The 26,873-nt window shown below is 42.1% G+C and overlaps 1 protein-coding gene across 1 annotated transcript in view; it reads left to right on the top strand.

Moving 5' to 3' along the window:
• The window catches only part of GFOD1 (Gfo/Idh/MocA-like oxidoreductase domain containing 1), a 76,370-nt gene extending 58,325 nt beyond the window's left edge, over nt 1-18,045 (top strand). The window contains exon 2 of the mRNA XM_074828457.1: nt 10,357-18,045. Within this exon, the coding sequence (XP_074684558.1) occupies nt 10,357-11,276 (920 nt within the window). The 3' untranslated portion in view covers nt 11,277-18,045. The remainder of the gene's footprint in view (nt 1-10,356) is intronic.
• Nucleotides 18,046-26,873: the final 8,828 nt, after the last annotated feature.

Here is a 26,873-nt window from a genome sequence, read left to right as displayed (position 1 = left end):
TTCTTGCATGGGGAAGTACTCAGCAGGGATGTGACCCTACACTTTTGATGGGGATTTGAAGATATAAAAATTGAATAGAAATTTGAGAAAGCCAGCATGGTTTGTCCTATATACTTTTTCCCAAGTGCATATGAGAGCCTGGAAAGCATCCAAGTAGGGCTCAGGGAATGTAAATCTGAACATGTTTCAGATGCCTGAACAGATAATCTCAAGATGGGACCCCTGAAGCATTTCCTTGTGGTGTGCAAGTAGCTGGTTTGTCAGGGTGTATTAGCACCTTCTCTAGATTTCCCAGCAGTTAAAGGTTTTTAAATAGTATTTTTTTAAACTAAGTGCTTCATTTATCTGTCTCCAGTGTTGCTATTTGTGTAAGTACCTACAGAGAAGAGATCAGAATGACATGCCAGGTGGGCTCTAAACCACGCACCAAACTTAGCCTGTGTTAGGAAAGGGCTAGAGAATTTTTCATTGCCTTGCAAAGTGTGCTGGCATACATAGTAAGGCAAGACTTGGTTGCTTTCCTTTCTCTCAAGCACATTGCCTATGGATTCAGTGATGCAGATGCTTTATACTCCCAAATCAAAGGCCCCAACTAGCCAAACTGACAGAATAATCAATCAAAAATTCATATGGACTTATTAGAAAAGTTACCTTCAAGTCAGCACATTGTCAAAATTGTATGGATACATAGGGTCTTTGCAGAAGAGGTCATATAGAATCATAGAATATCTCAAGTTGAAAGGGACCCATAGGGATCATGCAGTCCAACTCCCTGCTCCTCACAGGACTACTTAAAACTTTATGAAGCAACCCTGAGTCCAACGTCAAGCACAAAAGGACTGCATTTATTTCAAAGTGCCTTGAATACCGCTACAGTAGCATTTATATGTATAGCAACAGTAACATATGCACAGACATGGCCCCAGTCCATAACCCTAATGACTACCTCAGTGCAAATAAAAGTTAGTGCCAATATTAATACATAATGAGAATTGATATCATCATTACAGTCTTCTCTCATCCTGATGAACTGTCCTGGTTCTGCTTAGGTGGCACTTACTTACCTGCAGGCATCGTTATAATCTCTTGGAGTCAGCAGGGGTATTTTCCCAGACTGGGCACCATACCTCAGCAGCTATCTACAAAGAACCCAGCATCTCTTTTTTTATTTCAAGACAAACCAGTTCCCTGTTTTTCCATTTCCTTGAATGGTTTTACAGACCGCTAACCCAGGTGAATCACTCTGTAAGCTCACAGCTCACATTAACCTTCTTACTCGTTGAGTCTGCTTGTAGTTCTCACACTGTTTGTGTGAGCTGCATGTGTCTCGTTAACTGGGTGACACCTCAGCTGTCAATGGAGATGCTGCTCATATGTCACTAGCACTAGGGAGTATTTGCAGGGTTTTTTTCCATTGTACAGGTAGTCACTTGAGTGAACTTTGGTTTAGTCTATGGTTATAGAGAAGCCAAGGCAGAGCACCTTTTTTTCCGTGTATTTGAATGTTTAGGTTTTTGTTTTGAAAGCAGTTGTGAGCATCAGTGAGCATAAACCTGCCTAAAAACTGGAATCATGGTGTGATGCATCAGGGCCAGAAGTAGGTGCGTGAATGGCAACCCTCACTTTGGTGGTGGCGTGTACAGTTTGGGCATATGTGTGTTTACTGTATAGAATTTTTCATCTAATATTTGTGAAGTGTGTCTCATCCCAGCTGACTATAAAATGTAACAGTGCATGTGTTCCTTTACTTCATAATATTTTGGTGCAGAGGAAGAGATGCAGGGATTGTAAAATCTGTATATGCCATTGATTTCCTGTGGCCAAATGAGCTGTTTCTTGTCAGTGGGGTGGTGTATGACTCCCTGTGTGCCTTTGCCGTCTGTTTCAGCTGCAAAGGAAAATATGTTCCTTCAGTCACTGTTATTTTCCTTCACACTTACAGCAGACTAGGAATACACACATGCCCTGTTAATATGAATCAGTTCGTGAGCTATGACTCATTATGCTATAGTAACTTGATTTTTTGCAACAGCTATACATATCTGTGATTAACAAAGATTGCCTTGGCCAATGTTAGAGCTGTGACTAACGCCAATCTTGTTAGGCATTCATCATCCAGATTTATCTCCTTGTCAAAAGTTTTGTTAAATAAGGTTTCCTCAAAGAAACATTGTCTTGCCATCAATTTTCCCCTGGCAGATGTATTGATTGAAATAAATGCGTTTTTCATGCCACTCTAGGAACTGAGTGACAGATCGTGCATTGAATACAATAAATACAACCATTGTTCTTATTGTTACTATAATTATTACTGTATCGCAATATCGACAGCAGCAGCAGCATCTAATAATAGCAGAGACACCTCTTTATACTAATAAAAAATCCTTGTCCTGTGTGAAAAGGTTTTCGAATCACCTGAGTGATTGTTCTTATGTGGTGGCTCAGAAATGGCTCCTTGTTTCCCAGAGCAGAGCAGCCTTCTATCAGGTTTTCCACTCCTCCTGCTAGAAATCTACATATCCATATTTATTTAGGTAATTTTCCGAGGGATTCAGAAGCTTTTCATCACTATGCAGTATGTGATTTCACACATCTCCACACGTAATGCATCAGAAAATAATATCAGCCTCATAGAATAGCCTGTCCCAGTATTACATTTCTCTAGCCTGATGTACATATTGGGCAATAGCTTAACTCACACACTTACCGCTATTTTAACATAGATGTGTTTTCTTCATCATCCCTCCCTCCTGTCCAGTCTCTGTGTACAAACAGGTGCTTTTTTTCTCTGAAATCTATTTCTTTTTCCTCCATTGTTATTTTTTTTCTGCAGAAAAGACGTTAGCAGGGCTCACACGAATATTGGACTGAAGGAGGGCCTTTTAGGATGGGCCTCTGAGGACTGGGGGATGTTGCTGATACCATTAGGGCTTGCTGTGCAGCTCCTGGAGTGGCAGGAGCTCCTCTGGGCTGTTTGCACCAGCCCCTTCCAGCGTCCTCCTTTCCACCTTGTAGTGTTCTTCCCTCCCGCTCCCTCTCCTCTCCCCTTCTCTGTTTCCCCAGCCACTTTCTCACTTCCCTCTGCTGCAACCCCTGCTGTTGCTTGCTCATCTGGAGTGGCTCCAGAAGCCCCCCTAGGCTGCCTTGAGTTCCCCTGGGAGTCCCAGTGGGGAAGCAGGACTGTGGGCTTCACTGGGTCCTCCCAACAGCCAGGTTGCCAGTCCCTTCCCACTGCTCCAACACTCACATGAGCTTCGTATTAATGAGCATGGGATCCCTCTAGGCCTTACAGCAGTTTCGTGGTGAGACCGCCAAATGAAAGAAGCACTTTTTGTTGACATGACTATTTGGAAACTGTGCCTGGCGGCCGGGGCTGCTAAAAGGGGCCAAGGTATCCTTATAGTCATCATCTGCAGCTGAGCAGGGAAGGAGCCATTTGCAGAGTTGTGATTAAGAGGGGGTACTGCTCACCAAATAAATATTGCACTGATTGAAAAGCAGATCAGAATATCTTGATTTATAGTGCCAAAGATTTATGGCTTATCATGCATGCAGCAGTCTAAACTGACTATACAATTGCTGTATCTCTGAGAGACTGAAGAGCCACCCCAGCTGTCAAAACTTAAAATAAATGAACAGTGGCTGTTTGAGCCGTTTCTGCCTTCAAATTCTCTATTTCCGAGAGGCATTCTCAATATTGTGTGTCTCTCCTTAGTACATATGTGCTAGAAATATGGAATAGTACCAAACTGGTTTGTTCCAGCTTCATACAAAAGGGACCGTGACTGTGAGGTTATCACAAAGACAGTTCAGAAACAGAAAAAATAGTGTCACCTGATTTTAGGCCTGTGGGTCTCCTCTGTGGTTCAGCACAGTTACAGCTCAGATGTCTTATATTTTCTTCTGGGTTTCTTAGGGAGTGATTAATTTGGAAAGAAAAGACCAACCTCTGGTTTTGTTTAGAGTGTTTAAGTATTGTAATGAGTCAGTAAGATAACTGAGAAGATTTTTTTGAGATCCTGGCTAAAATACAGCCTTCAAATGTTGTTTCTTTTGCAAATTCGAAAGAAGGGAATGAAAGGGAACTGTTCAAACAGCTGTGAGGATTTCTGAAGTCATTATTACAGAGGGAAAAAATTGTCTGTATGTTTTGCATATAGGTATACACCAGAATTCATAGAAATTGAAAGACTTTTTCTGAATATCCAATGGGGTTTCAGTAGTACCCTCTGCTAACACGATTAGTATGGCAAACAGACCTCTGTCTAGTATGGGAATGTGCAAAATACAGTTCTACTGATATTCAGCTTGTATCAAACATCAGTTTAGATGTAGGGAACCATGCTTTGGCTCCTGATGCCAAGCATAGTTTCTGAGATGGTTTCTGTGCAAAACCACAGAGTTGACAGTATCTGTGTATATCTGTGTATATCTGTGCAGAAGAGCAAATTGCTGTAAATCAACTATATAAATGAGAGGTAGTGATTTTTGATTTCAGCCATTTGCTTTGACTATGGGTTTTGATATATTTCTAAGGAAAGGTCTTTTGTCAGTATGGCCAAAATGACTGATTTGCAGCAAAGCATAGCCTTTTAACTAAACTTGCTACTTTTTGTTTGTTGACTTGGATACATTTATAAGAGTAGCTGCATATCTTATTTATAAAGGTGCTGAATATCTCAGCTTATTTTCTCAGTGTTACAATGCTGGAAAACTGTGAATGAGATACTCCTCATTCATGTGTTAGATGATACTATTTTGTATTTGCAAACCATGTCAAACTGCATTAGGATGGAAACCGTGATCTGATTACAACTAATATGTGTACTAATAATACAGCACACATCACTGCAACATGTCTTACAAGCTGTGAACAGAACTGAGTGCCAAAGATGATTTCCCCTCTGATTCTGCATAGGATCCAAAGGCAACAACAGCAACTGCAATGGTCAAAATCTGAGGGGAAAAATTTGCCTGTATTTCTTTATTTGTAACTGTATTAATGATAATATGGATTGTCACCATTTGGAATGTAATTTTGTATTAGCTTATTTTTTAAAAATAAAACTGTTTAAAGAGGATACCATAATCTGGTACAAAAGTTTAAAATCATCCATTTGAGATAACCTGGTAAGGATGCTCTTCCATCCCTCCTGTATTTGCTGAAACTCTGACTATTCCTTGAGTGTTGATAGTTCCTCTTTAGCTTTAGAAATGTATTTTTTTGCTGACTAATTTAGCTTCGTGCACTAAAACCTTGTTTTGCCCTTTCTCTCACCCCCTTCCTGACCAAGAGCAATGGGTAGCAACTGCTAACTAAGGAATCTTTCTGGTGCCAGTGAAGGTTTTGATTATATGCCCAGACTCCAAATAGAGCCCTTTTTGGTTTTTTTGTAAATAGGAGGAGGAGAAAATATTGTATTGGGTCTCATGTCCTGAGCCAAATAGATAGAGTACTAGTCTTGCTGCAGGTCAATGACAGACACTCCTTTTTTAATTTTTTTTTTCTGTGAAAATGTTTCCGTCCTTATTTGAAACAATCAGAGCAGATGGGAAAAAAGCTGACATTGCAGGTTTCAGAATTGATGAAGCCTGTGCCAGTTACAGCCTCCCTGCGCTGTGGACCCAGGAGTTTTGCTCGTTTTCAGACTGTGCAGCACAGAGACATTACAGGGACAAAGAAACTTGGGCTGCTGGTAGCCAAGGAGTTAGAGCTTTCTGTAAAATGAAGAGCTGCAAACACCAGGTGTTTCAAAATCTTACTCTAGCTCCTTACTCTTCCCCCATATTTACATGGAAAAAAGTTTAAATACTACTACCCTGGACTGTAACTACTCTCCACTCACTTCTGGGCTGTTTGGCTTTCAAAATTATCTCCACATCACAAAGGCTTCCTTTTTCTAAAATGAAGGGTGAGGTTTGCAGATAAATCACATGACTTCTTGACAAAAATAATTACTGAGGTGGGTGACGAGCCATTAGATCATGGTTACAATATGACTTTCCAGCATAAGGTGCTAGAGAAATCTTCACTCAAACGAATGGTAGTACCAATGATAGCATAGACAACTTTTTTCTATTTGCTCAGACGCTTCTAGAGAGTTGGTTAGACATCTACTTCTTCAGAGAAGTGCAGTGTTATTAAATAACCTTAAAATAAATGCAGGTTTGGCTAGGGGGATATATGCCCTCTGGGAGATAAAGAATAGTCAGGATGGACCATTCAGCCCTTAACCTTCCTTGTGAGACACTGAGAAGTGAGAAGACGCTTGTGTTAGTGGTGGTTTTGTGATGTGGACCTGCTCTGGAAACTTCAGTTCATTTTAAAGAGGAACCAAGCAGTTGTCAGGTGTTGCCATCTTTCGGTCTTTAACAACCAAATCTAGAAGTCAAATTCTCATGTGTCATTTTGCTCAAACTCATGTGCTTTCACATTTTTAAGGACTGCTAGGGTGAGTTATACCTAAGTCATTGACCTATGGATCTCGTTTATCTCATGGATGGACATCTTCCAGCTCTACCATTATTTGGTTTTTACTGTTTTCCTGCTGGAGAGAGAATATAGAGGGGTTCAAGGAGACAAACCTGTTGGGTCTAAAATGGTTGCCACCTTCTGGCACAGGTGGCTCACTGCTACCTTGGCAGAGTGCCTGTTAATGCAGGTTCTTTGCATTTCTGGCCATCTGTGCCTGGAGCAGTGGGTCACGGAGCAGGTCCCAGGCTGAAGCCCTTCGTGGCAGCTGTGGGTGGACTTCAGAGAGGCAACTTGCACTCCCAAGAGATACATTGCCCACTTCCAAGATACATTCAGCTTTGGACAGGGGCTGGCTGGGAGTGAGCCCTCCCCTTATTCCGTGCCAGGTCAGAGAAATCCCACGACATGTCACTTACCACCTGGCTGGCACCACTCTGTCTCTTTTTGAAGCACGGCTAAGCAGAGAGACTGGGGTGAAGGCTATGCGAAGCCCTCAAAAAGAATGATGTGTACTTAAATTATTTTTCTTCTTCATTTTACCTAAGACCTCAAGAAATCAATACTCAGAAGTGGCCTGATTGAGAACAGTAGCATCGTAGACCAGATTTCTTGATGCATGTGGAAGGGGTGTGTATCCTTTCACACAATGAGATGAGATATATTTGACTCTGTTGCTTATCACCATGGACAAATATATTGCACTTTCTTGCTGAAACAAGCTGACTGCATTTCCCTGCTTTTATGTAATTAGTGACGTTTTTGCTGTCTGCTGTGGTGTGATTTTCAAAGACGTGTGAAATGTCAAAACACACTCATAGAATGACAAGTGGTAACAGTTCATCCTTTCTTAGAGAGTCTTGTCCAGAAGTGGACAGGATTAGACCCTAACACCAGGGTCAGTTCCTGGAGTGTTCCCCTGCAGCACCTGCAGTCAGAGCTTGCCTTTGCATGAGACTGTTGGGAAGGGAGGTCTTCCACACACACAGCTCTCTGCTCTGCCTGTCGCTGCTTTAGAGAATGGCTCAAAGGAAAGGTGCCTTTTTTCCTTCTCTTTTGAGAAGGGAGCAGAGGGAAAAGAGCAGAAAACTCTGCTGTTTTGATCCGCCTGTTTCTTATTCTAGTTGCATAAACACACCAGAGTATTTCTCTAAATTAAATTAAGCAAACCTTTCATGTTCTCTCCCTGCTTCAAGAAAGCTAATGTGGCTGCTTGCAGATTTGCAGCTACAGAGAAGACAAAGATCTGTAGTGTGCACAGACTCAAGTGCTGAGCAGTGTCATGCTGAAAGAACCTGCACGAGCTTTAATAGAGTATAAAAGCTTTCTGGGCACCAAGCAAAAAGCTGTTTAAATCCCTGACAGGGATGAGAGCACAGCATGTATTATCAGCAAATACACAGAGATGGGAAGGCTCTCAGAACATTTGCGTTTTGGATTTGCTGTAATTAAAAGGTTTTGACTTTTCCAAGAAGGTTGAAATGGTGGAAGGAGTAAGTGTAAGACTTTACCTTTTCCCTGTCTCCATACGAATATTTAGGGCTCTTCCCTTTTTTCTGTATGTGTGCCTGACTTACACTGATCCTAATGGCAATTTTTCTTGAATATAAGGGATGTAAAACCCCATGGGCTTCTCTTTCATATTTATAATCATCACTTGGTACTCAGATTGTGACAGTCCCAAGTTTCCCTGCCCCACACAGTGAAGGACTGACCCCCACTGTGCATGGCACTGAACACACAGCACAAAGATTGTTCCCGGGCTGCAATTCCTCATGAAAGCAGACCCTTTTCCTCACAAGCATATGTGTAGAGCTGCGTATCTTGAGAGATTGGTGCCTGCACAGACCCCAGATAAAATGCAGCAGGCGTCTGTGAGGCAGAATGATGCAAGCTGAACTGGAGTGGAAAGCGATGCTTGTGGATCAGTGGTGGACAGGTCAGATGATGATGTAGTACGTATGGGTTCTTTGAGGGGAAAATGACTACTTCAGGAAGGTTTGACTGTAGGCAAGTTTTGTCTGACTAAGATTTCCCTTATTTTGATAACTAATTTGCCTCTCTGCAAGAGTCTATGTAACTCAAGGACTATTGTATTAGTGATCTGTATCAAGTGGCATAGCTGGAGCTACCAGTTAGAGGAATATAGGGCAGGTGGATGAACGCTCTCTCCAATATCAAACAGATGCAGGAAAAGAAGTGCTATAAGGTTGAAAATGTCATCTCAGTCACCAGTAGCAGTCTGTAAAGATGAGAGAGAAAAGTGAGAAGGGAAGACCATGCCCACTGAATAGAGGATTCCTGCCTAATATAGGAGGTAAATGAGTACGTCTCTACTTATCTGATTAAGTGGAAGGTAAATAGGAGCAAGTTGAAGGAAGGTCTTTCCCTTCTTGGCTGTTAACTAGATGTGACTGCCACTTCAGTGGTGGCAGCCCTCCCTCCAGTTTCAGCTACTCAAATAGCAGCAGACAAAGACTGGGAATAGGCAGTGTGGATAAGCTGGTTATTCAATGTTTGGACTGTGACCCCCTTCTTCCAGTCAGGCTGTTGAATATTCATGTAAGTGGGCTCAGACAGATCCCTGCCATCTGTCTGTATTTATATGACTTCATCCAAACAGCTCCAAAACATGTAAAATTTTATCCTCACAACAGCTCTTCAAAGAAAGAGGGATTTCTCACCTATCTGAAGGGAAAAGGAATCAAAACACAAAGCGATGTAGCAAGTAACCAGATTTATTCACCTGGACTCCAGCAGACAGGATCCAAATTCAGCTCTTTTAACTGCCAGGCCCAGCTATAGCCCAAGGCTATCAAGGCAAAGATCATATTTAGTGCTCTAAGGTGTTGTATAGCTCACCTAATACTGCTCATTAAGCATAAAAAAAAAAATCTTAGTATGCAACTAAAAAGGAAACTGGAGATTCTGTTGCTATATGTGTGTATGGGTACAGAATGAAAGTATTTGACGAGGAAAATCAATAATAAACCCATTACTTAGGCATCTCAGCCTGCACTGCATTCAGTTGCACACTTTGATGGTCAGATAAAATGGGACTGTCATGCAAGCTTCAGTAAACAGTGTGCCCATATGGGCAATTCTGTGAGGGGACAGATTGTCACAGCTACGTTTGACCTGGTTTAGAGCAATCGTGGCTCTCCTTTGGCACCATGGATACACTGTTGACATTTCAGTAAAGCTGCTTCAAAAAAAAATGAGTGCCATTGTCAGAATAGTGTGGCATTTTATGAGTCAGAAGCAATTTTTACATTTCAAATCATGCAGCAAGCCCAGTACTTCTGCTCTCCGGTCAGAGCCTCTTAAACAGGCTGAACGGGAAAGATGAAGGGACAAGACTATTGAGAGGACAAGCCCAGACTTTTCAGTGTACCTGCATTAAGTTACTGTGTACATGTGGTTGTGTTACTCATATGCTTCAGGGATTGAAATCTGAAGCTCTGATTCAGCTCTCAGAAGCCCACACACAGGCAGGTCATCACAGAAGAGATGTCTGTGAGATGGCTGAGTGGAGGTACTTGGTTTCGTACCTGTGCCCAGAAGGTGGCAAATGTGGGGTAGCAGTCCACCTTACTTTAGCTTACTTTCTTATCTGTCCAGGCCCTCGCCTTTGTGCTATTTTTAGGCATGAGTGCATTTTGAAAATAAAAAGGGATTTATTTTCACTGTGGTGCTCAAGAAACTCTTACATGCATTTTGGAAACATGCCAGCGGGGATCTTTGTGCCTTTAACACCACATTGAAATGTTTTCTTCTTTCAAGGATCTTTCTCCCTGGCTTAGTGTGTAAGAATAGCCTCAAGGCTTTCAGCTTACTCAATCGATATATTTTTGTTGATGATTTTTTTTTAAACTGTTTTTCAGGCATTGGAAAAAATGTCATCTGTGACCGAACGGCGACTCCCCTGGATGCCTTTAGGATGATGACCGCAGCTCATTATTACCCAAAGCTGATGAGCATCATGGGGAATGTTTTGCGCTTCCTGCCTGCTTTTGTGAAGATGAAGCAGCTGATCCAGGAGGGTTACGTAGGGGAGCTGCTGGTGTGCGAGGTGCAGGTTCACAGTGGAAGCCTGCTAGGCAAGAAATACAACTGGAGCTGTGATGACCTAATGGGAGGTGGGGGCTTGCACTCAGTTGGCACCTACATCATCGACCTCCTGACCTTCCTGACCAGCCAGAAGGCTGTGAAAGTGCACGGGTTGCTCAAGACCTTCGTGAAGCAGACGGACCACATCAAGGGCATACGACAGATCACCAGCGATGACTTCTGTACGTTTCAGATGGTTCTGGAAGGTGGCGTGTGCTGCACGGTGACACTCAACTTCAACGTCCCGGGGGAGTTCAAACAGGACATTATTGTGGTGGGTTCGGCAGGACGGCTGATTGTAATAGGCACTGATCTCTACGGACAGAGCAACAGCTCTCCTCAGCGGGAGCTCCTGCTAAAGGACTCCACGCCAGTCAGCAACTCCTTACTTCCAGAGAAGGCCTTCAGTGACATCCCATCCCCCTACCTTCGGGGCACCATTAAGATGGTTCAAGCTGTCCGGCAGGCATTTGAGGACCAGGATGACAGGAGGACCTGGGACGGGAGGCCCCTTACAATGGCTGCCACTTTTGATGACTGTCTGTATGCCCTGTGTGTGGTGGACACCATTAAAAAGTCAAACCAGTTGGGGGAGTGGCAGAACATTTCAATCATGACCGAGGAGCCAGAATTGAGCCCAGCATACTTAATCAGCGAAGCCATGCGGAAGAGCAGGATGTCTCTGTACTGCTAGCTCCTCTCAGCTCATAGGAAAGAATAGGAACCAGACAGCTCTTGGAGGAAATGGTAATTCAGCCCCTGTGAAGGGCTTGGGCATCTTAGAAAGAGCTGAGGATACAGGAGAAGGAAATATGGTGTATGGATCAACTAAAATCTGTTGGTGGCTACATGCCAAAGTTATAAGGTCCTTAGAAATGCCCAAAACAGATAGGAGACGTAAGAGCTGACATAACTGTTTTAATAACAGTATTAGATGGCTGATTGGAAAGATATATCATGGACTCATCTCCTGCTTGCAGGTGCTTTAGATTATCCAATTGTGTTTACTGTGAAAGGTTGGGAGGATCCTTTTAGATTTTCCTTACCTACCAGAGGGCTGTGAAGGTACTGTCATGTCGTTAAATTTTATGTAGTGTCTGACATGAATGGTTCCTATCATGACAGCTGACACCACCGTGTTGTAGTACTACACCTCTAACCAACACATGGAATAATAGGACTTGGTGTGAAAGTGTCGTGTGATACGGAAAATCTCGGCAGCTCACTTTTCAAATATCAAAGCTTCTCTGTGTTGGTTTAGCTAGTTGTTTGTTTTTTGGTTTTTGTTTTTTTAAAGCACAATTCAGTTGGAAAATGTGTGGCTTTTAAAACAAAGCAGTCCTCAACCACAGAGCATATGCCCCAGCATTGGAGGGGGAGGGAAGATCTTCTGTGAGCTCCTGGTAAGCTTCAGTGTTAACTGCACAGATTTGCTGATTAAAATGGGCTGTGCAAAACCTTCATGGATGGCAAGTGGCATGACATGGTAGTGTTTTATTACACGGCTGAACTCAGGCTAGTCTTACGAAGGTTTACACACAATTTCCTGTGTCTGGGACTGACTTTTGAGTGAATTCATCGTACATTTTGGTTTTAGGTGGAAAAGCAGTAGAAATTGAACCCAAAACCATATGATGCTTAGATGGGTGGTGTTCTTTTAAACCTTTGTGAACTCACACTTGAGAGATGCACACTGACAATTAATTTCATATAGCTCAACCCAGAAGCTTTCACCTCCACCAAGCAGTGAGTGTGAGTGAAAAACGAAAGGGATGAGAAAATTTCCTGTCCATTTCCAGGGAAAAAAATTACATAAGGCCCCCACCTCTTCACCTCCTTAAAGTGGCCAGCTACTGGTACTGTAGTAATCATTTCCTGTCATCAGTGCAGGGGTGGACAAACTCTTTTGATGTGTTTGTCCTGTCCTTCTTTTTAGTATTTTAGATTGCAGTCTTGAAATAATATATTTTTTTGAGAATATATTCTCAAAAGAATATAGTGAAAAGCACATGAATTATCCCAGTAAAAAGGGATACTGCTTTTCGGCATAAAGCTGCTCCAGTGTGTTTACAACATTAGGTTCTCAGATAGGAAAAAAGTAGAACACAAGCTTATAGCACTAAATTATATTAAACTTGAGAAAAACCTTTTCAGGGTTTTGTGTTAATTTTGACTAGGGGAAAGAAGACAACATTTGGATGAGCAGTAAATTAAAAGAGAAAATATGACCTTCTTTCTCAAGGCCATCACATTAGTGTTGCTATTTTAGGTTAGAAAGAGAACTGTCAGAATAATTTAGATTTTTTAAAAAGCACTTACAGTTTTGCTATTTTTAGGAGCACTAAGGGCTTCTCTAGGACTTCTACAAATGACTTCATTTGATTGCTGTATGCTGCTGCCTGTCCTATGCCCAGTTTTAGAGCTTCATGTTTTTAAACAGGAGGGCATCAACGGTGTGGTTCATCTCATCTGACTTTAGCCAGCTGAAAGTTGGGTGTCTTGTCCTGGTCAGCTGTGCAAGGACACAGTAGTCAATACAGAGAGGACTCTCCAAAGGCTGACTCAGTTCATCTGAAGATTAATATAGAAGGAGGTGCCCATTGGAAATTCCTGTTCTCCTTTGCAGAGTATCTTGACTTCTAAATTTTCGGGTGGCTAAAGTTAGGAAATTTGACTCCTACCCCAAAATTATTAATGTGTGCTTAATTATGTGTGACCTGTCATGAAATATTCCCCAAAGTGTAATAGCGTGACTGATGAAGGAATAATATAATACTGCAAAACCACACCCAAATGGAGAATTGTTCCTATCCGTGCTGTTCTGCCAGTTCTAGCAACTGTCTCTGGGGCTGACTGCTTCTGCTAAGACCTCGGGCAAGCTTTCATCATTCCTTCTTGGAAGCAGCCCTTGACAAGTTTGGATGTTTTTGCTAAAAGATTTCTCTGAGAATTCCTGAGGTAGTATCTGTGCCAACAGGAATTTCCCATTATAATTGCTGAGGTATACCATGCTATCCAGTTCCTGCCCTGAAAAACACACAGAGAAATACAGAAGAGAGAATTTGATCAAGGAATCATATCTCTTTCTCCTGAAAAATGGAATTAGCCCCATGGAGACCAAGAAAGTTTTCATATAGTAAGGCAAAAGCCATTTATTGAAAATGGTGGCTAGTTCAAGTCATGAATGCAAGCCTGGTGGATAATTAAGCATGTCTACTTAAACATAATCCAAAACTGGAATTAAACATGGACCAAAATGTTTGTGAATCTTGCTTCTTAGTGGTTTGGTCATTGTGCTGGCATTGCTGTTCATATCTTTGCACCTCATTTCAGTTGGCAAATATCGACGTTTTTTCCTATCTGTATTTTCTTTTTTTCTGCGTCAATCTGGGTTTTGTGATGCCAGCTGGAAGAAGATATGCTGGAATCCCGTTCCCCGCCCCTGCAGTGAACAGTCCCCAGGCGAGACACAGTGTATAGGGAAAGCACTACTGAGCCCAACCTTTCTGTCCCGGATCCAAAGGTTTAGGTGACAGGCATCATCCATCCTCTGTGCAGACTTACTGATGCAGATAGTGCTGCTTAGCAGAAAGAAAACCTAATGCTTTGGTTACGTAGCCATCTGATGCTCGTATTAGTACTGGCTTCCAAATGGGTTGAATCCTGTACAGCTCGTTGTGTAACCACAGTGAGGCAGGCGGAATGGGCAGGGGCAGGGTGGGACCTCCTCTTCTGGCAGCAGCAGAGATCTTATGCTAGATTTAGGTGAAGTTGTTACCTAACTGGGATGGCAGCAGTAACTGCATCGGTTCAGGATTGTATGACAGTTTTTCCATTCTCTTGGAGGTGAAGGTGCTGCAGTGTGAAGTGTAAAGATACTAAACTTCCATCTGGCTTAGAGGAGGAAGGAATTAGTTTATTTATAGAATGTGTATTACTATTCTGATAAATTGTTACTTTACAGTCTGGGATCTTTCTTGGCAGCATCAAGCCCTCTGCTCTTTTGGTACAGTTGAGTTGCCCTAAGTAGCCTCTGGAGTTCATGCTGGGTTTAAGAATTCGGGCAGCAGATAGCAGAGATGTACTTGATTGAACTCAGAAGCGGTACCACACCAGGAAACATATATTTGGAATTGCACTTTTAATGCTGTTTTTTAATGCTGTGCCACAAGGTCTGAGATGAATGCTGCTAGGATTGGTGCAGGCCTAACAGCCAAACTGTGGCTACTGCTGGAATTTACAGTAGCCCCCAAATGAGCTTGTTCATATACTAGGTAAGAAATATTCCTTCTGTTTTCCCAGGGCTGCTGTTGGAGAGGTTCTTTCCTTTGCCATCAACCTGTGCACATAGGATACTGAACATTATGGTCTGTTGCCAAAGACAAAAAGAGCCAAAGGGGAGAGCGCAGGTGAAATGCTCTGCTGCTCTGCAGGGGTCTGCTCCAATGCTGGGATGGTCAGCTGAGAGACGATGTCTTAGTTTTCACAGGAATTGCATTGGGGTCCACACCGGGGTAGGGCAACCTTACGCTATGTGACAGCAGGACACAAACTGAAGTCCTTCCACATGCCCAAAGGGAGAGTGGTGACTGCAGCTGGGAGCAACAGGAAGGGGTGTCTGCAGTCTGGTACCTGTATGCCTGTGCCAACAGGGCAAATACGGTGGTCGCGTGGAGGGTGAGGGCTGCAGCCGTGCTCCACCTCTCTGTTTGGGAGCCTGAGAAGGGACCCTGCCCTCGGGGAAGCAGCATCTGCCTGTACTCCTGCTAGATCCGTGCACGCCCTCAGTGCTGAACTCAGTGAAGTCCTACGTGGAGGCATAAGAACTCTGCAAGGGCTTGGGGTTTCCTATATCTAATATCATGCATGTGTTAATAGTACTTTAGCTGTGTAGTTAGAAAATACCAAGTAGAGATGATACGTCCTCACCCATGCAACCAATATGGCAGAGAATCAGGGCATGCATAGATGAGTTTAGGCTCAGGATGGGCTGCTGTGGAGTTCATCCTTTGCTTTGGCTGAAAGCATGAGAAAATTCCTGCCCACCCAGCATAGGGCAATCAGAGGCACTCTCCACTTTGTACTTAGTGTTTCCTTCTTTTGGATAGCTTTCAGATTAGTGACTGTACAAGTGAAACCTGTCCTGGAAGTTTAGCCATTCAAAAAAGGAGGCTTTTCTGCTTTGTGTGGTCACAGTGCAAGGACAATGCAATTTCTCTGTTACCTTGTTTATATCTGTGTCCATACAACTGCGGAAAAAGCCTAGACAATTTAAAATGACCCATGGATGTACCAAAAAAAGTATGTTATTTAATGGGTAAAGGTAAACATAGTATCTTGATGTCTTTGCAGAGGTTCAGAAATTAGATGACAGAATTTCTTGTTGCTGGGAATTTTTATATTTGACTTTTTTCTGTGGCCTTCAATATAAAACATCATGCCTTGTGAAGTCTATTCCCTGTTAAGTTCTGTATTTACAAGGGTTTAAAAGCACCCAGCAGACTTTTGGCTTTGTGCAGATACTCAACACTGGTGTGATGTTCCAGTGGCCCAGTGATGTACCCTTAGGTATGTATGAAACTCAGCGCTGGACTGTTTGACCTCTGCAGTGCTCTCTGGGTATCTAGGACTAGTTGTGAAATGGCAGGATTATTCAGGACAGCAGTTTCACCTTGTTGTTCTTGAAGTTGCTACTTGTGGGGAGGAGCAAAGTGTGAATTTTAGAGATGAAGTATTGCTGAATAATAATAGGCAGTCTTATCTGCTTTAAAATTTCCTCTCTCTTGAGCTGCTGGACGAAGTCTGTCCAATAAAAATAATTTCCTGTTAACAATAACTGCCCACTTGCATTTGCTCATGAAAGGAAGAAATTTTAAGTAAATGGGACTATACATAATGCTGCATTCATGAACCGATGTAATAACCTCATGACTTACTGAGTGTGTGAAGCCAGAGCCCAGGCAAGTAATGACTTTTTTGAAGCTGCCATATCGAAGCCTTGGGGTTGGGGAATAAAGGGTATCAGCTTAGGTCAAACTGAAATAGCTTTTATTCAGCATTTTCAGTTAAATGAATAAACAGAATGGCTGTCGTCAATCCAAAACTGAACACAAAACATGTTTGTAGGTTATTTACATTTTTTCTTTTGGGATTAAGTTCAATTTTTAAAGAATGCTGTTTTGAAATTACAAGTTTAAAAAAATCCACCTTTTACTATGTTTTGGCATGTCTGAAATTAACTGTTTGGGGTTGGGTGTGGGTTTTTTTGGTTGGTTGTGGGTTTTGGGGGTTTTTTTTAGTTCATATTTTAAAAAATCCCATCCATTAGGTTCAGTGAATCCATTAAGGATGTACAGTGAATTCAGCTGCCCTTGGGCAGGTTTGGCTCACAGTGTCATGCAGTGACCCCATTTGTAGCATCTGAATTTGGCCATCTGGGTTTTATTTGTGTCTTCTTGTGGCAGTGGGAAAACCGGTTCATTACACGGAGTTGGCTACAGATAATCAAGATACTTTTTGCAGCAGTGCCAGCCATAGTCTTTAAAAGCACTTAAGTCTGTTAACTTGTTTACCATAGTTATTTATGACCTTGCAGCCATGTGCTGTCCATTACTTCCTTTGCTTTCTACACCAGCCGTCAGACTCGCATCCCTCCCCTTTCTGTTTCTCATTCCATTGCAAGCCACAAGGCGAGTCTCCCTTGTTTCCCGCTGAGCTTGCGCTCGGTCTGTGTTACACATGGCATGCAGGGTGGCTAACCTACAACTTGAAGTAACTTTTAACAGATTCATTGAAGAGTATGTTAGCACCGCAACTGCTCAAGTACGTGGCATACCGAATGCCCAGCCAGGGCAGGAATAAAAGCTCCCTGCTATGCTGTGCTTCACAAGTGACACTCACTGTTTCTCGCTGTCCTGGTTTTCTTTTATTTGATTTTGAAAATGAGAATATGTTCAGTTTGTTGCTGTGTCGATATTAAGTATATATTTATTGTTTTTCAGACATACATACATATATATAAATGCTATATATATATAATGTCAACGCATGGACATATGTACAGTAGATATTTTAAAGAGCTATTTATCAAGAAAAGTAAGTGTTATAAGTAAACAGAGTTTATATTTTATATATTATGTAGATAGCAAAAAAATGGTTAAATTATAGTAGGATTTTTGGGGGTGGGGTTGGGGAAATGGGCAAGGACTGGTTCTAGCATTTTAAATAGCCAAACTACTTTGTACGGAAGCTGCCTGCTGTGCCTCTCGGCTGCAATATCTGTTTGTTTCTTCTTCTGGAAGATGATGTGCATTGTTACTTTTACATTGCTTGGGGAATGTAGTTAGTTTATTCTCAGCCAACTGGTATGTGCTGCTTAAAACATGGTTTCCTGCTGTTCTGCATATTTGCATTGATGGAATAAAAGGATCTTAACTGGCAAATAAAGATGTAAAAGGATGTGATCTCAGCTGTCTATCGTTTTTCCCCAGACTTGTATTTTGGGGGGGCGGGGTAACGATCATCACCTTTGCCTGGTTTCTGGCCTGCCTGTTAAGTTCAACGCATCAGAGTAAAATACAGAGGCTTTGTGCTTGGGGACAGGGATTGTGGTGGAGGGAGGGAAAGAAGAAGGTTTAACAACACCAAGCTATGTGAAGGTTTAATGTTATGACAAGGACTGAATTAACGCCTGCTGGAGTGATGTGTCCTGAGGAGACAGTTGGGTTTATTGCCAAAGGATGCGAGCAAGTCCAGTGGCATAGCAGAATGGGGACATTGGACATCCCTGCTGAGCACAGCCTGGAGATCCTTTCTCCTGAGTTTCCTTCTTTTTCCTGGATCCTTTCTCTCCTTTCTCCAGCACAGCCTGGAGATCCTCCTCCTACCTCCCCACCAGTGCCCTGGGATGCCTTTGCCTTCCCCATCCTCAGGTCCCTCCAGTGACTTCCCCATGCCTACCCGATCCTTGCTCCCATCTGCCAGGAGCTGGCAAGTCATCCCACTTACCCTGGTGTTCCTTTTCTCCCTTATATGTGGGTGTATCATCAGCCTAGTAAGGATCTTCTTACTCCAGCCCCTCTGATGCTGGAGAAAACCTCACTTGAGTACAAAGCAGAAGAGAATATGAAGCAGTGGGGAATTCTAAGCTCTGAGGAAAGATTTATTGCCCCTGTGATTGATTTGTAAAAATGATAGAGCATTTCCTATGTTGCTTTTTCTATTGTACAGCAGAGCACACAAAAAGATGTTAGATTCTACTCATGTCAGTGCTCACTCGTGTCCCAGGCGCTATGAAGATACAGCAAATCTGAGGCACAAATCTGAGAAGGGATGGGAAATCATCATCACTTACAAGGCACACTCCCCTCAGATCACATGATCTTGTGAACTGTAGATTTTTCATAAACATAAAAATTTACAGAGTGGGTATAGCATTTACTTCATCCCAGAAATGCAGCATGTTAGCAACTTCTAGTACTACCATTGCAGCTATCATACTTCAAAGATGTACCAATGTTTATATACACATAAAATACATTTTTATCAGTTTTAATATACACTATTTTCATAGGTGGAAGAGGAGAAAAGCACAAGGCAAGGAAGAATGAGTGCCCAGGTCTTCAGGAATTATGTTTTAATGTTTGCCTTCCCCTCATGAGCAAATGTAGTATAACCTTGCTCAGGTTTCCAGATCACTGTCTCCAACTAATCAATTAGGCACTGAAATAAAATAGGACCAAATTGTATGGTATATCCTTTCCCATCAACTTCAGAGTAAAACAGGCCTACTTCCATTTCAAAGATTAAAACATAGAAATCTTTGGAAAACAGCACCTAGGGGAGCAATTACTGTGAAAAAGCGTCAGAGATACAGTGGAATTATTAGTACACAGTTACAGCACACAATATATAACTGTATAGGTAAGTGCAAATGCAGGAGCGAGTATAAACATTCCACACTAATGAGGCTACATAAATGCTAAGGTAAACATTTTCAAACATGGGTCAGCATAGTGAGACACTTCAATGTAGATTTATGAACCCAAGTAAGAATTCTGCTTTTAAAACAAACTTGAAAAGTGTGGGTGAAGGGGAAAACCTCTTGCCATTTTCCATAATTTTTGAAGAACCGAACTTCCACATCTCCCCTGGCTTTTTCTGCTGTTTTTTGGAGCCCCTGTTGATTAGCAGCTATGTAGTAAAAACAATGGGTGGCTTGCAGCCATAAATATTAATCAGTAGAATGTTAAATGCATTGTTCTCTTCAGGAATTAAGAGTTTGCAGGGTAGGGGTTATTAAAAAGTGCTGCTGTGCCAAAGAGAAGATGCACTTAATGTCTTTATTACTGATTTCTGTCAGGTGGTGAAAAGCCACGGAGCTCTTTGCATCACTGTTGTGCCAGTGGAAAACTCACATTTCAAAGAGGACATGCCTGATGCACAGAACAACAGGGCTTTTTGCCTCATGTAATACTCCAGAGCAGCTCAAATGGGGGTGAGACAGCACGGCTCTTCCCAGAGCAGCCTTTCCTGGGGCTGGAGGCTGGGGTAATGGCCACTGCAGCCCAGCAGCACTCAGGTGCCTCGTGCTTGGCCTGCTCAGGCCCATGTGCCCACGCTAGTCACTGCTGCAGCCATCACGATCAACATGGAAGGAGGAAACTTCCATCAGGCGTCCCCAGCAGGCAACCCCCAGAGTCACTGGACTTGCCACCTGTCCCGCAGCACTAGTCTAGTACCAGCTAATACTCGTCCCCTGCATACGTTGCCTTTTGTAATATATTTTCCACTTGGGAGTGCTCCAACTAGTGAATTTAGCACCACAAACCTTGGTGTGACACCTCATCTTTTGCTTTAAAATGAATAATTGCAGCTCCCCAAGCAGTTGCTGAGGGATGAGGCAGGGCTGCTGACAAGCACAGGGCATCTGTCCTTACTCTTGTCTCCAACTGCTTGTTCCTGCCTTCCCTGAGTACTGGCACTGGGGAGCATGTGTACAGCCACCTGGTTAATGTAATCCTGGATTTAGCTGAAAACTAACAACATGGGTTTTTTACTAGGTTAGCTTTCAGGCAGATCAGTTCCCTGAGCTGAGTCATTGTCGACAGCAATTTATGCCAGATCACTTTAATAGCATAATGTAAATAGAAACCAGGTCTGCTGACTGCCAGAAATGTGCTTTTTTCATCAGATCAAAGAGTTGGTAGAGTAACTGCAGAATAATAAACATGCCCAAAAGAAAAGGGAATGGATAGAGGAAAACAATTTTAAGTTCTCCATTTCCATATGAAAGGATATACATGTAAGTAAATGTTTCTTAAGAAATTGGAGGCCCCCTCTCCAGACATAGAAGTGGTGTATATACAAATTCTTAGAGAAGCCTTTTCAGAATCTGCTCCAATCTGTTTAAATAACTCTGCCTTTCGCAGTTAATCACATCTTGCAGACTAAAGGCTTTTGCAGAAATTATTATATCCCATCCAGGCAATGACAACAGCCTCTGAATGCAACCAGGTTTGTCACTTGTGCAAGTAAGTCTGACATGGCATTTCAGCCAAATCTGAAAAACTTCAGACCTGTGTTTCAGAATTTGAGAATGCAGAGACAGTTGGAAGAGGCACTTGACGTGTAGCATAATACATTGCCTTTGTGGCTTTTTTCCCACTGCTGTCCCTAAATTGCTAGATTTTGTTTTTTAACATTTCTTTTCAGTGGTGCTAGTTGTTATACCTTCTGGAAGTTATCTGTGATGGAAAGAAGCCTTACACTACTGTGACAAACTCTCCAGCTCAAAAAGGAAGGTAGTCAGAAAGAAAGCGAAAGTCAGAACTGGGATAAAAAGCAGATTCACAAGAATGTTCCTGGGCGCTGACAACTGATTCTCTATCCTGTTCAATTGTTAGAAATGTCCCAGGCATGGTTTTGGTCTTAGATCAACTTATATTCTATATCCTTTCTGTGGCACAGTTAGGAAGTGAGCACGCAGCAGAGACTATTCCCACTAAGCAAGCTGCTTGTAACCACCCCCTTCTGAAGATTGTGAAATCAATAATAGGGCCATGGCCATGCTGTGCCAATTGGCCTTAGTGGCAGAGGGTGGTCCTGGGCGCTTCATCTGCTGCTATGGATGTAGCCGAGAGTTGAGAACTGCTCGGCAGAATGGAAGGATGCAGGTATCACCAAACTGGTGTGTTAAAAAATGAGTCTCTGTCCCAGTGTGAGGAAATCCAGGTATAAACTGTGTTGAGGTCTTTCAGCTCAACATTTTTGGTTAAAATGGGCTACTATTCCATTCATTTCTCTATGCCTTCTGCTTGCAGTTCCATGACAGCAGAAACTACTTTCTGGGGGACGCCCTGCCCTTTCAGTGACAGACCTTTCTAGCTGGAAACAATTCCTGTTGTTTAGGCCTACAGCAGGAACGGAGCCTCTACGGAGAAGAAGGGATTGAGTCACTTGCTGACCTGACAAAACTCACAGCTACCCACCCATGTTTGGCAAACTTTGTCTGTACTGCTTCACACGTGTGAAGTGCCTTATAAAAATTAACAAATCCCCACAAAATGAGCTGTTGTGATTATTCCCATTTTGCAGCTGGCAAGATGGAGGCAGAGATGAAGTTGGTGAGATCACTCTCTAATGAATTTCTCTTTTCTCTGAGTTTCCTACTTGGATTACTAGGTTTGCCCTCTCCGAGTGGCTGAACCCATCACTCAAAATGCCACTGTCAGAGGGCCCTCCAGATGTCTAAGATGATAGAAATTTCTCATTCCAGACCAGGTACAAGCTCAGGTCCTTATAGAATTTCAGCTTACTTTGAAATACTCTTACAAATAGTAATATTTTAAAATAATTTTTATTTACTTGCAGCTTCTAACCTTTTTTTTTAAAAAGGCAATTTTTGGTAGGATTTTTCTCCTTTTATGGCTTGAGTGGTCTGAACTATTTAGCATTAAAAAAGGATTTTAAAACTGTAGTGCTGAAAGATTTGAAATTACATGCTGTTATTTTAATAGATATATTTAGTGATATTTATGTTTATAACAGGATCTCACTGGCTTTACAAAGGAGGTACATACCATTACTTGCACCTCATCTTTTGGAAAACTAGAGACAGAATGGCAAACTATGCTGCCCAAGGCCACACAGAGCAAGTCCATGACAGACAGATACTAAATCCTGCTGCTTTAATTTCTATTTCCCTTTAAATAGTTCTTAAACCTAATATGATTCTCATTCATTATAATTAATATAATTAGTCATATATAATTAATGCCTAATAGGTTGCTGTGGTTTGTGAATGCCAAATAAGCTAGTGTTGTCTGCACAGCCTAAGGTCAAATTCATCAGATTAGGGAAGTGCTAGCAACACCAAAGCCAATATCAACAGCTTTATCTAAGTGAATACATTTTGCGTAATTCCATCTATGGAGTGGAAGGTGAGAAACATTGCGCTCTCCATGCATTGATTTTTAAACCAAGCTGATGAAATTAGCACCAGATCTATGTGCTGACCAGAAAATTGCTAAAATAACCAATCAGCCTGAAAAAGTCCAAGTCAGTTAGCACAAAGCTGCACTTCTGTTGTGTGTTGGATGTTAGAGGAGTGTATTTGCCTGCACCCTATAGTTCACACTGCTCAGTTTGGTGAGAATTTCTGCCCCAAAACCCTTCAGAGAACACTCCTTTCAGCTCGCACAGGCCAGTTCTCAATGGTAATGGCTGCAAATCATTACCTGGAGAGGCAGATGATAATCAACCTAGTGTAATTTGAAATTACACAGGGTAAATGGTTCTGTGATTTTTACAGCTTTCCATTATTCTATACAACAACAACCAGAAAGCAGGACATTGACAGTACCTTTAACAGCTATAGGAATGGAGACCTAGGAGGCTGACAGAGAATCAGTCAGGAGAGAGGTGGAGACTGCTTTGTCCTATCACAAGATAAACATCAGTTCCCCATTGCAGTTTAACAGCTTGTCTTCATATATCAAAATAAGCCTCCAAACCATGACTGATACAATTTAGAGTCATTAATTAGTTGCTGCTCAATCCTTTAAATGAATGTGCTAGCAAAGCCCTCTGAGCTCCACCGAGATGAAAGGCCTGCCTGTGCTGAGGTTCCCCTCCCCCTTGGTGAGCAGTCTTTCTGAAAGAAGGTGATTAAGTGACAAATTATTCTTCGGAGGTACAAGTGCTGTGTCAGCTGTGCTGCTTTGGTTGGATCTGATCCTTTCACCCTTACATTAGTGGTCCCAGCGAAGCCACTGTGTTAGGCTCTTGCCTTTGAGCCTAGGGAGCAGATTGGAGCTATGAACTCGTTTCCATGGCCAGATGTGCAAGCAGCTAGCCGGGTGCCATTCCCAGTGCAGGTCCTGGCCGAGGAGGGTGGCAATGGTGAGCACTGGTGAGCAACACCCCATTGGCTTCTGCAGTCCTGGCTGTTGAAATGATGCCTGGAAGCTCTGGCTCGGCTAGCCTTGCCGTAGAGAATGTCTGGTTCAAATAGGCCCAGGGAATGAAACGAACTGTCACCATCTCCATCCTGGGTCACAGGGCTCAAGAGGAGTAAAATCCTTTGCAACTCCTCCTTCAGTCCACTGCGCTGTGCAGTTGGCCCAGGCCCGAAAGTTTTGGGGATACTTGGTTGCATGAGGAATACGGAATCTAACTACCATAATCAGTTTGTGACCTTGAATTAGCTTCTGGGCGCATTTGTGACTCTGGTACAAGGAGAAATACTGCAAAGACTGAAACCCATTTTTAACTCCTACTTGCTTTCTCATTTTGGGGCAGATACCTGCATATTGCCACAATTCTTGCTCTGTCTCTAAACATGTATAGTGATCATAACTATACCTCACCCATATACCAAACCTCTTGATTAGGATTCTCAAGGTGTATCATTTAGTTTTCCCACCATCCCATAACTGACCAGCCTTTGTCTCACTGTCACCTCATTGTCACTTCTCAATTAAAGAGTAACAAAACTGAGGTAAGATTATTTGGGAGTATTTATGAATTATTGTGTAATGCCCCAAATCTGCCATGCTCACTGACAGGACAAAACATGTTTTTGGTACTATTTAAGAACTCGCAACCATTTTTCAGACAAAACCATCAATCTTATCCTTAACACAGCTACCAATCATAGAATAATAATTAGGGCAGGCACAGTTGATATCTGAGGTTAAGCAACAAACCGAAGTTATGACTAGAATCTAGAAGACATTCTTCTAAAAAATAACTAACATAATCTTAAAAGAAATACCATTTCCTTTATGTTTGGAGCAAGCAACTGCAATTTGTTATTTTCTTTGTAATTGTCTTGCAGTTTCTGTACACCTCCGCAGACAAAAGCATGTCACCTCTGAAGTGCCCTCATTCTCTAGCAGGATGAGAAAACAAAGAAGTAGGACACATCTGAACTCAGCTTTCCAAGTTCAGTCGCTCCTGAGTTCAGCCCCATGAGCCCTTTCCTTGCTGTCATCTGGGGATGCGTATTCATGATTACAGCGACAGTGTTTGGTCTGCTTGGAGACAGACCTGCCTGTTGTGCTGCCATGCTAAAATGAAAGGCTGAATTCCCTTTTGCTGCCAAACAGTTTTATGATATTTTTATTACCCTAGAGTGTTATTTTTTTCCATCTCACTTCAACAAAGGATTAAGTTGTGAACATTTATAGCTCCAACATTTGCATTCTTCTCTCAGGTAGAATGTAAACAGCAGAGTGGTGCTGGTTTGGCCAGGAAATGGGGCCAAGCTTTTCTAGATCTGCTAATGTTCATAATGAAAAGGTTATGTGAATGTATAAGTAAATTGTCCTTTCCATTAACACAGCCCTTACTCACCATCTGGAACTACTCATGCTTCTGAAGAAATAGGAGATGGTATCTTAGAAAAGCTGAAATGACCAAACCTGTAACTCCTTTCCTGAACATAAATCATTTCCTACTGTGATAGGAACAAGGGATGGTGCATTAGCAGGCTGAAAGGATACACTGGTTTTGTGACACTGTGAAGATGTTATCAGACAAGTGTCTTTAAAAAAAAAAGTGCATCTTCAATCAGTTCAGAGCAAGTGAAACCCACCTGAAAACCATACTTATTTTTCGTATGTTACAACATGTGCTACAATGCCGTGCAAATATGGACCTCCATGCTGCGTAAAATCGACATGCCGTTGCTTTGCATTTTCAACGTCTTTTGATAAATTCACATAACAAGGTGTGCTTCCAGTAATCACCTGTAATTCAACAGATAGATCAGTCATACAGGAAAGACCCAAACCCCAAAGACTTTCCAAGAGCTGTGATATTCAGCAGCATATCGCTCCATAAAACCAGCTTTAATAGCAGAAGCACTGCTTTTCATGAAGAACCATGGACACAATGCAGTTAATATTTTGCAATAAAAAGTATTAGCAGTGCCTGTTTGGCTTCCTTCTCATGTGTCTTTGTATGTCAGTGAATAATTCACTTGTGCAATATAAACCTATCACTGCAAAATACAAACACAGTAACACTCGAAGTCACAGATAAAAACGAGAGGTGCAGTACACTAGCAGGGTACTACTTGGTTTGGCTCTGGTATGTCAGATAATCCCAAGCCAATTCCAAACCTGTTTCCCTTTTATCTTTTATGTATACTACCTTTTCTGATGTTATTGCAGTTGAAAAATTTCAGTGTTTAGGTTATCACGGTTTGGACAGATGTCTAGGAAGGTATTATTGATTAATCAATTTTATTATAAACACAGTCCTCCACTTGGCTGATTGACACCTGCAGCTATTCACGATGAAATTCTGTTTTCCTTTACAGTGGCAACAAAGAGATTCCATCAGTAGCAATGAAGATACTTTTTGTCCCTGGACAAAGGAACAAAAGGTCATTATTTGGTTTATGAAAATGTAAAATTTCTTAAATGAAATATTTAAGTAATGACTCTCCTGTGTGCTTTACAACACTGATTTACAGCATATAGAGTCGTCCAGCTATTTTCAGTGCAGGTGGATGTAGAAGGGCAGTTAAAAGTCCATTAAAGTAACAAAGTCCAACTCTGTGCATGGCTGTCTTTCTAAAAAATTAGGTTAGACATCCGTGTTCACTGTGTATGTCACCACATAATAATCGTTGTGGTCACTAGTGGTTCATGTTCAACCTACGCTTTTAAATTAATTTGCGGTTTGAAAAGCCTCAAATTAAATTATTTAATTAATTTCCCACTGACCTAAATGTAATGCTGGTAGTCATATTTACAATGGACACTGGATGGGATCCCACTGT

The sequence above is a fragment of the Strix aluco genome, chromosome 1, assembly GCF_031877795.1.
Source record: "Strix aluco isolate bStrAlu1 chromosome 1, bStrAlu1.hap1, whole genome shotgun sequence".
Classification (NCBI taxonomy): domain Eukaryota; kingdom Metazoa; phylum Chordata; class Aves; order Strigiformes; family Strigidae; genus Strix; species Strix aluco.
This window is presented reverse-complemented; position numbering and strand designations above follow the sequence as displayed.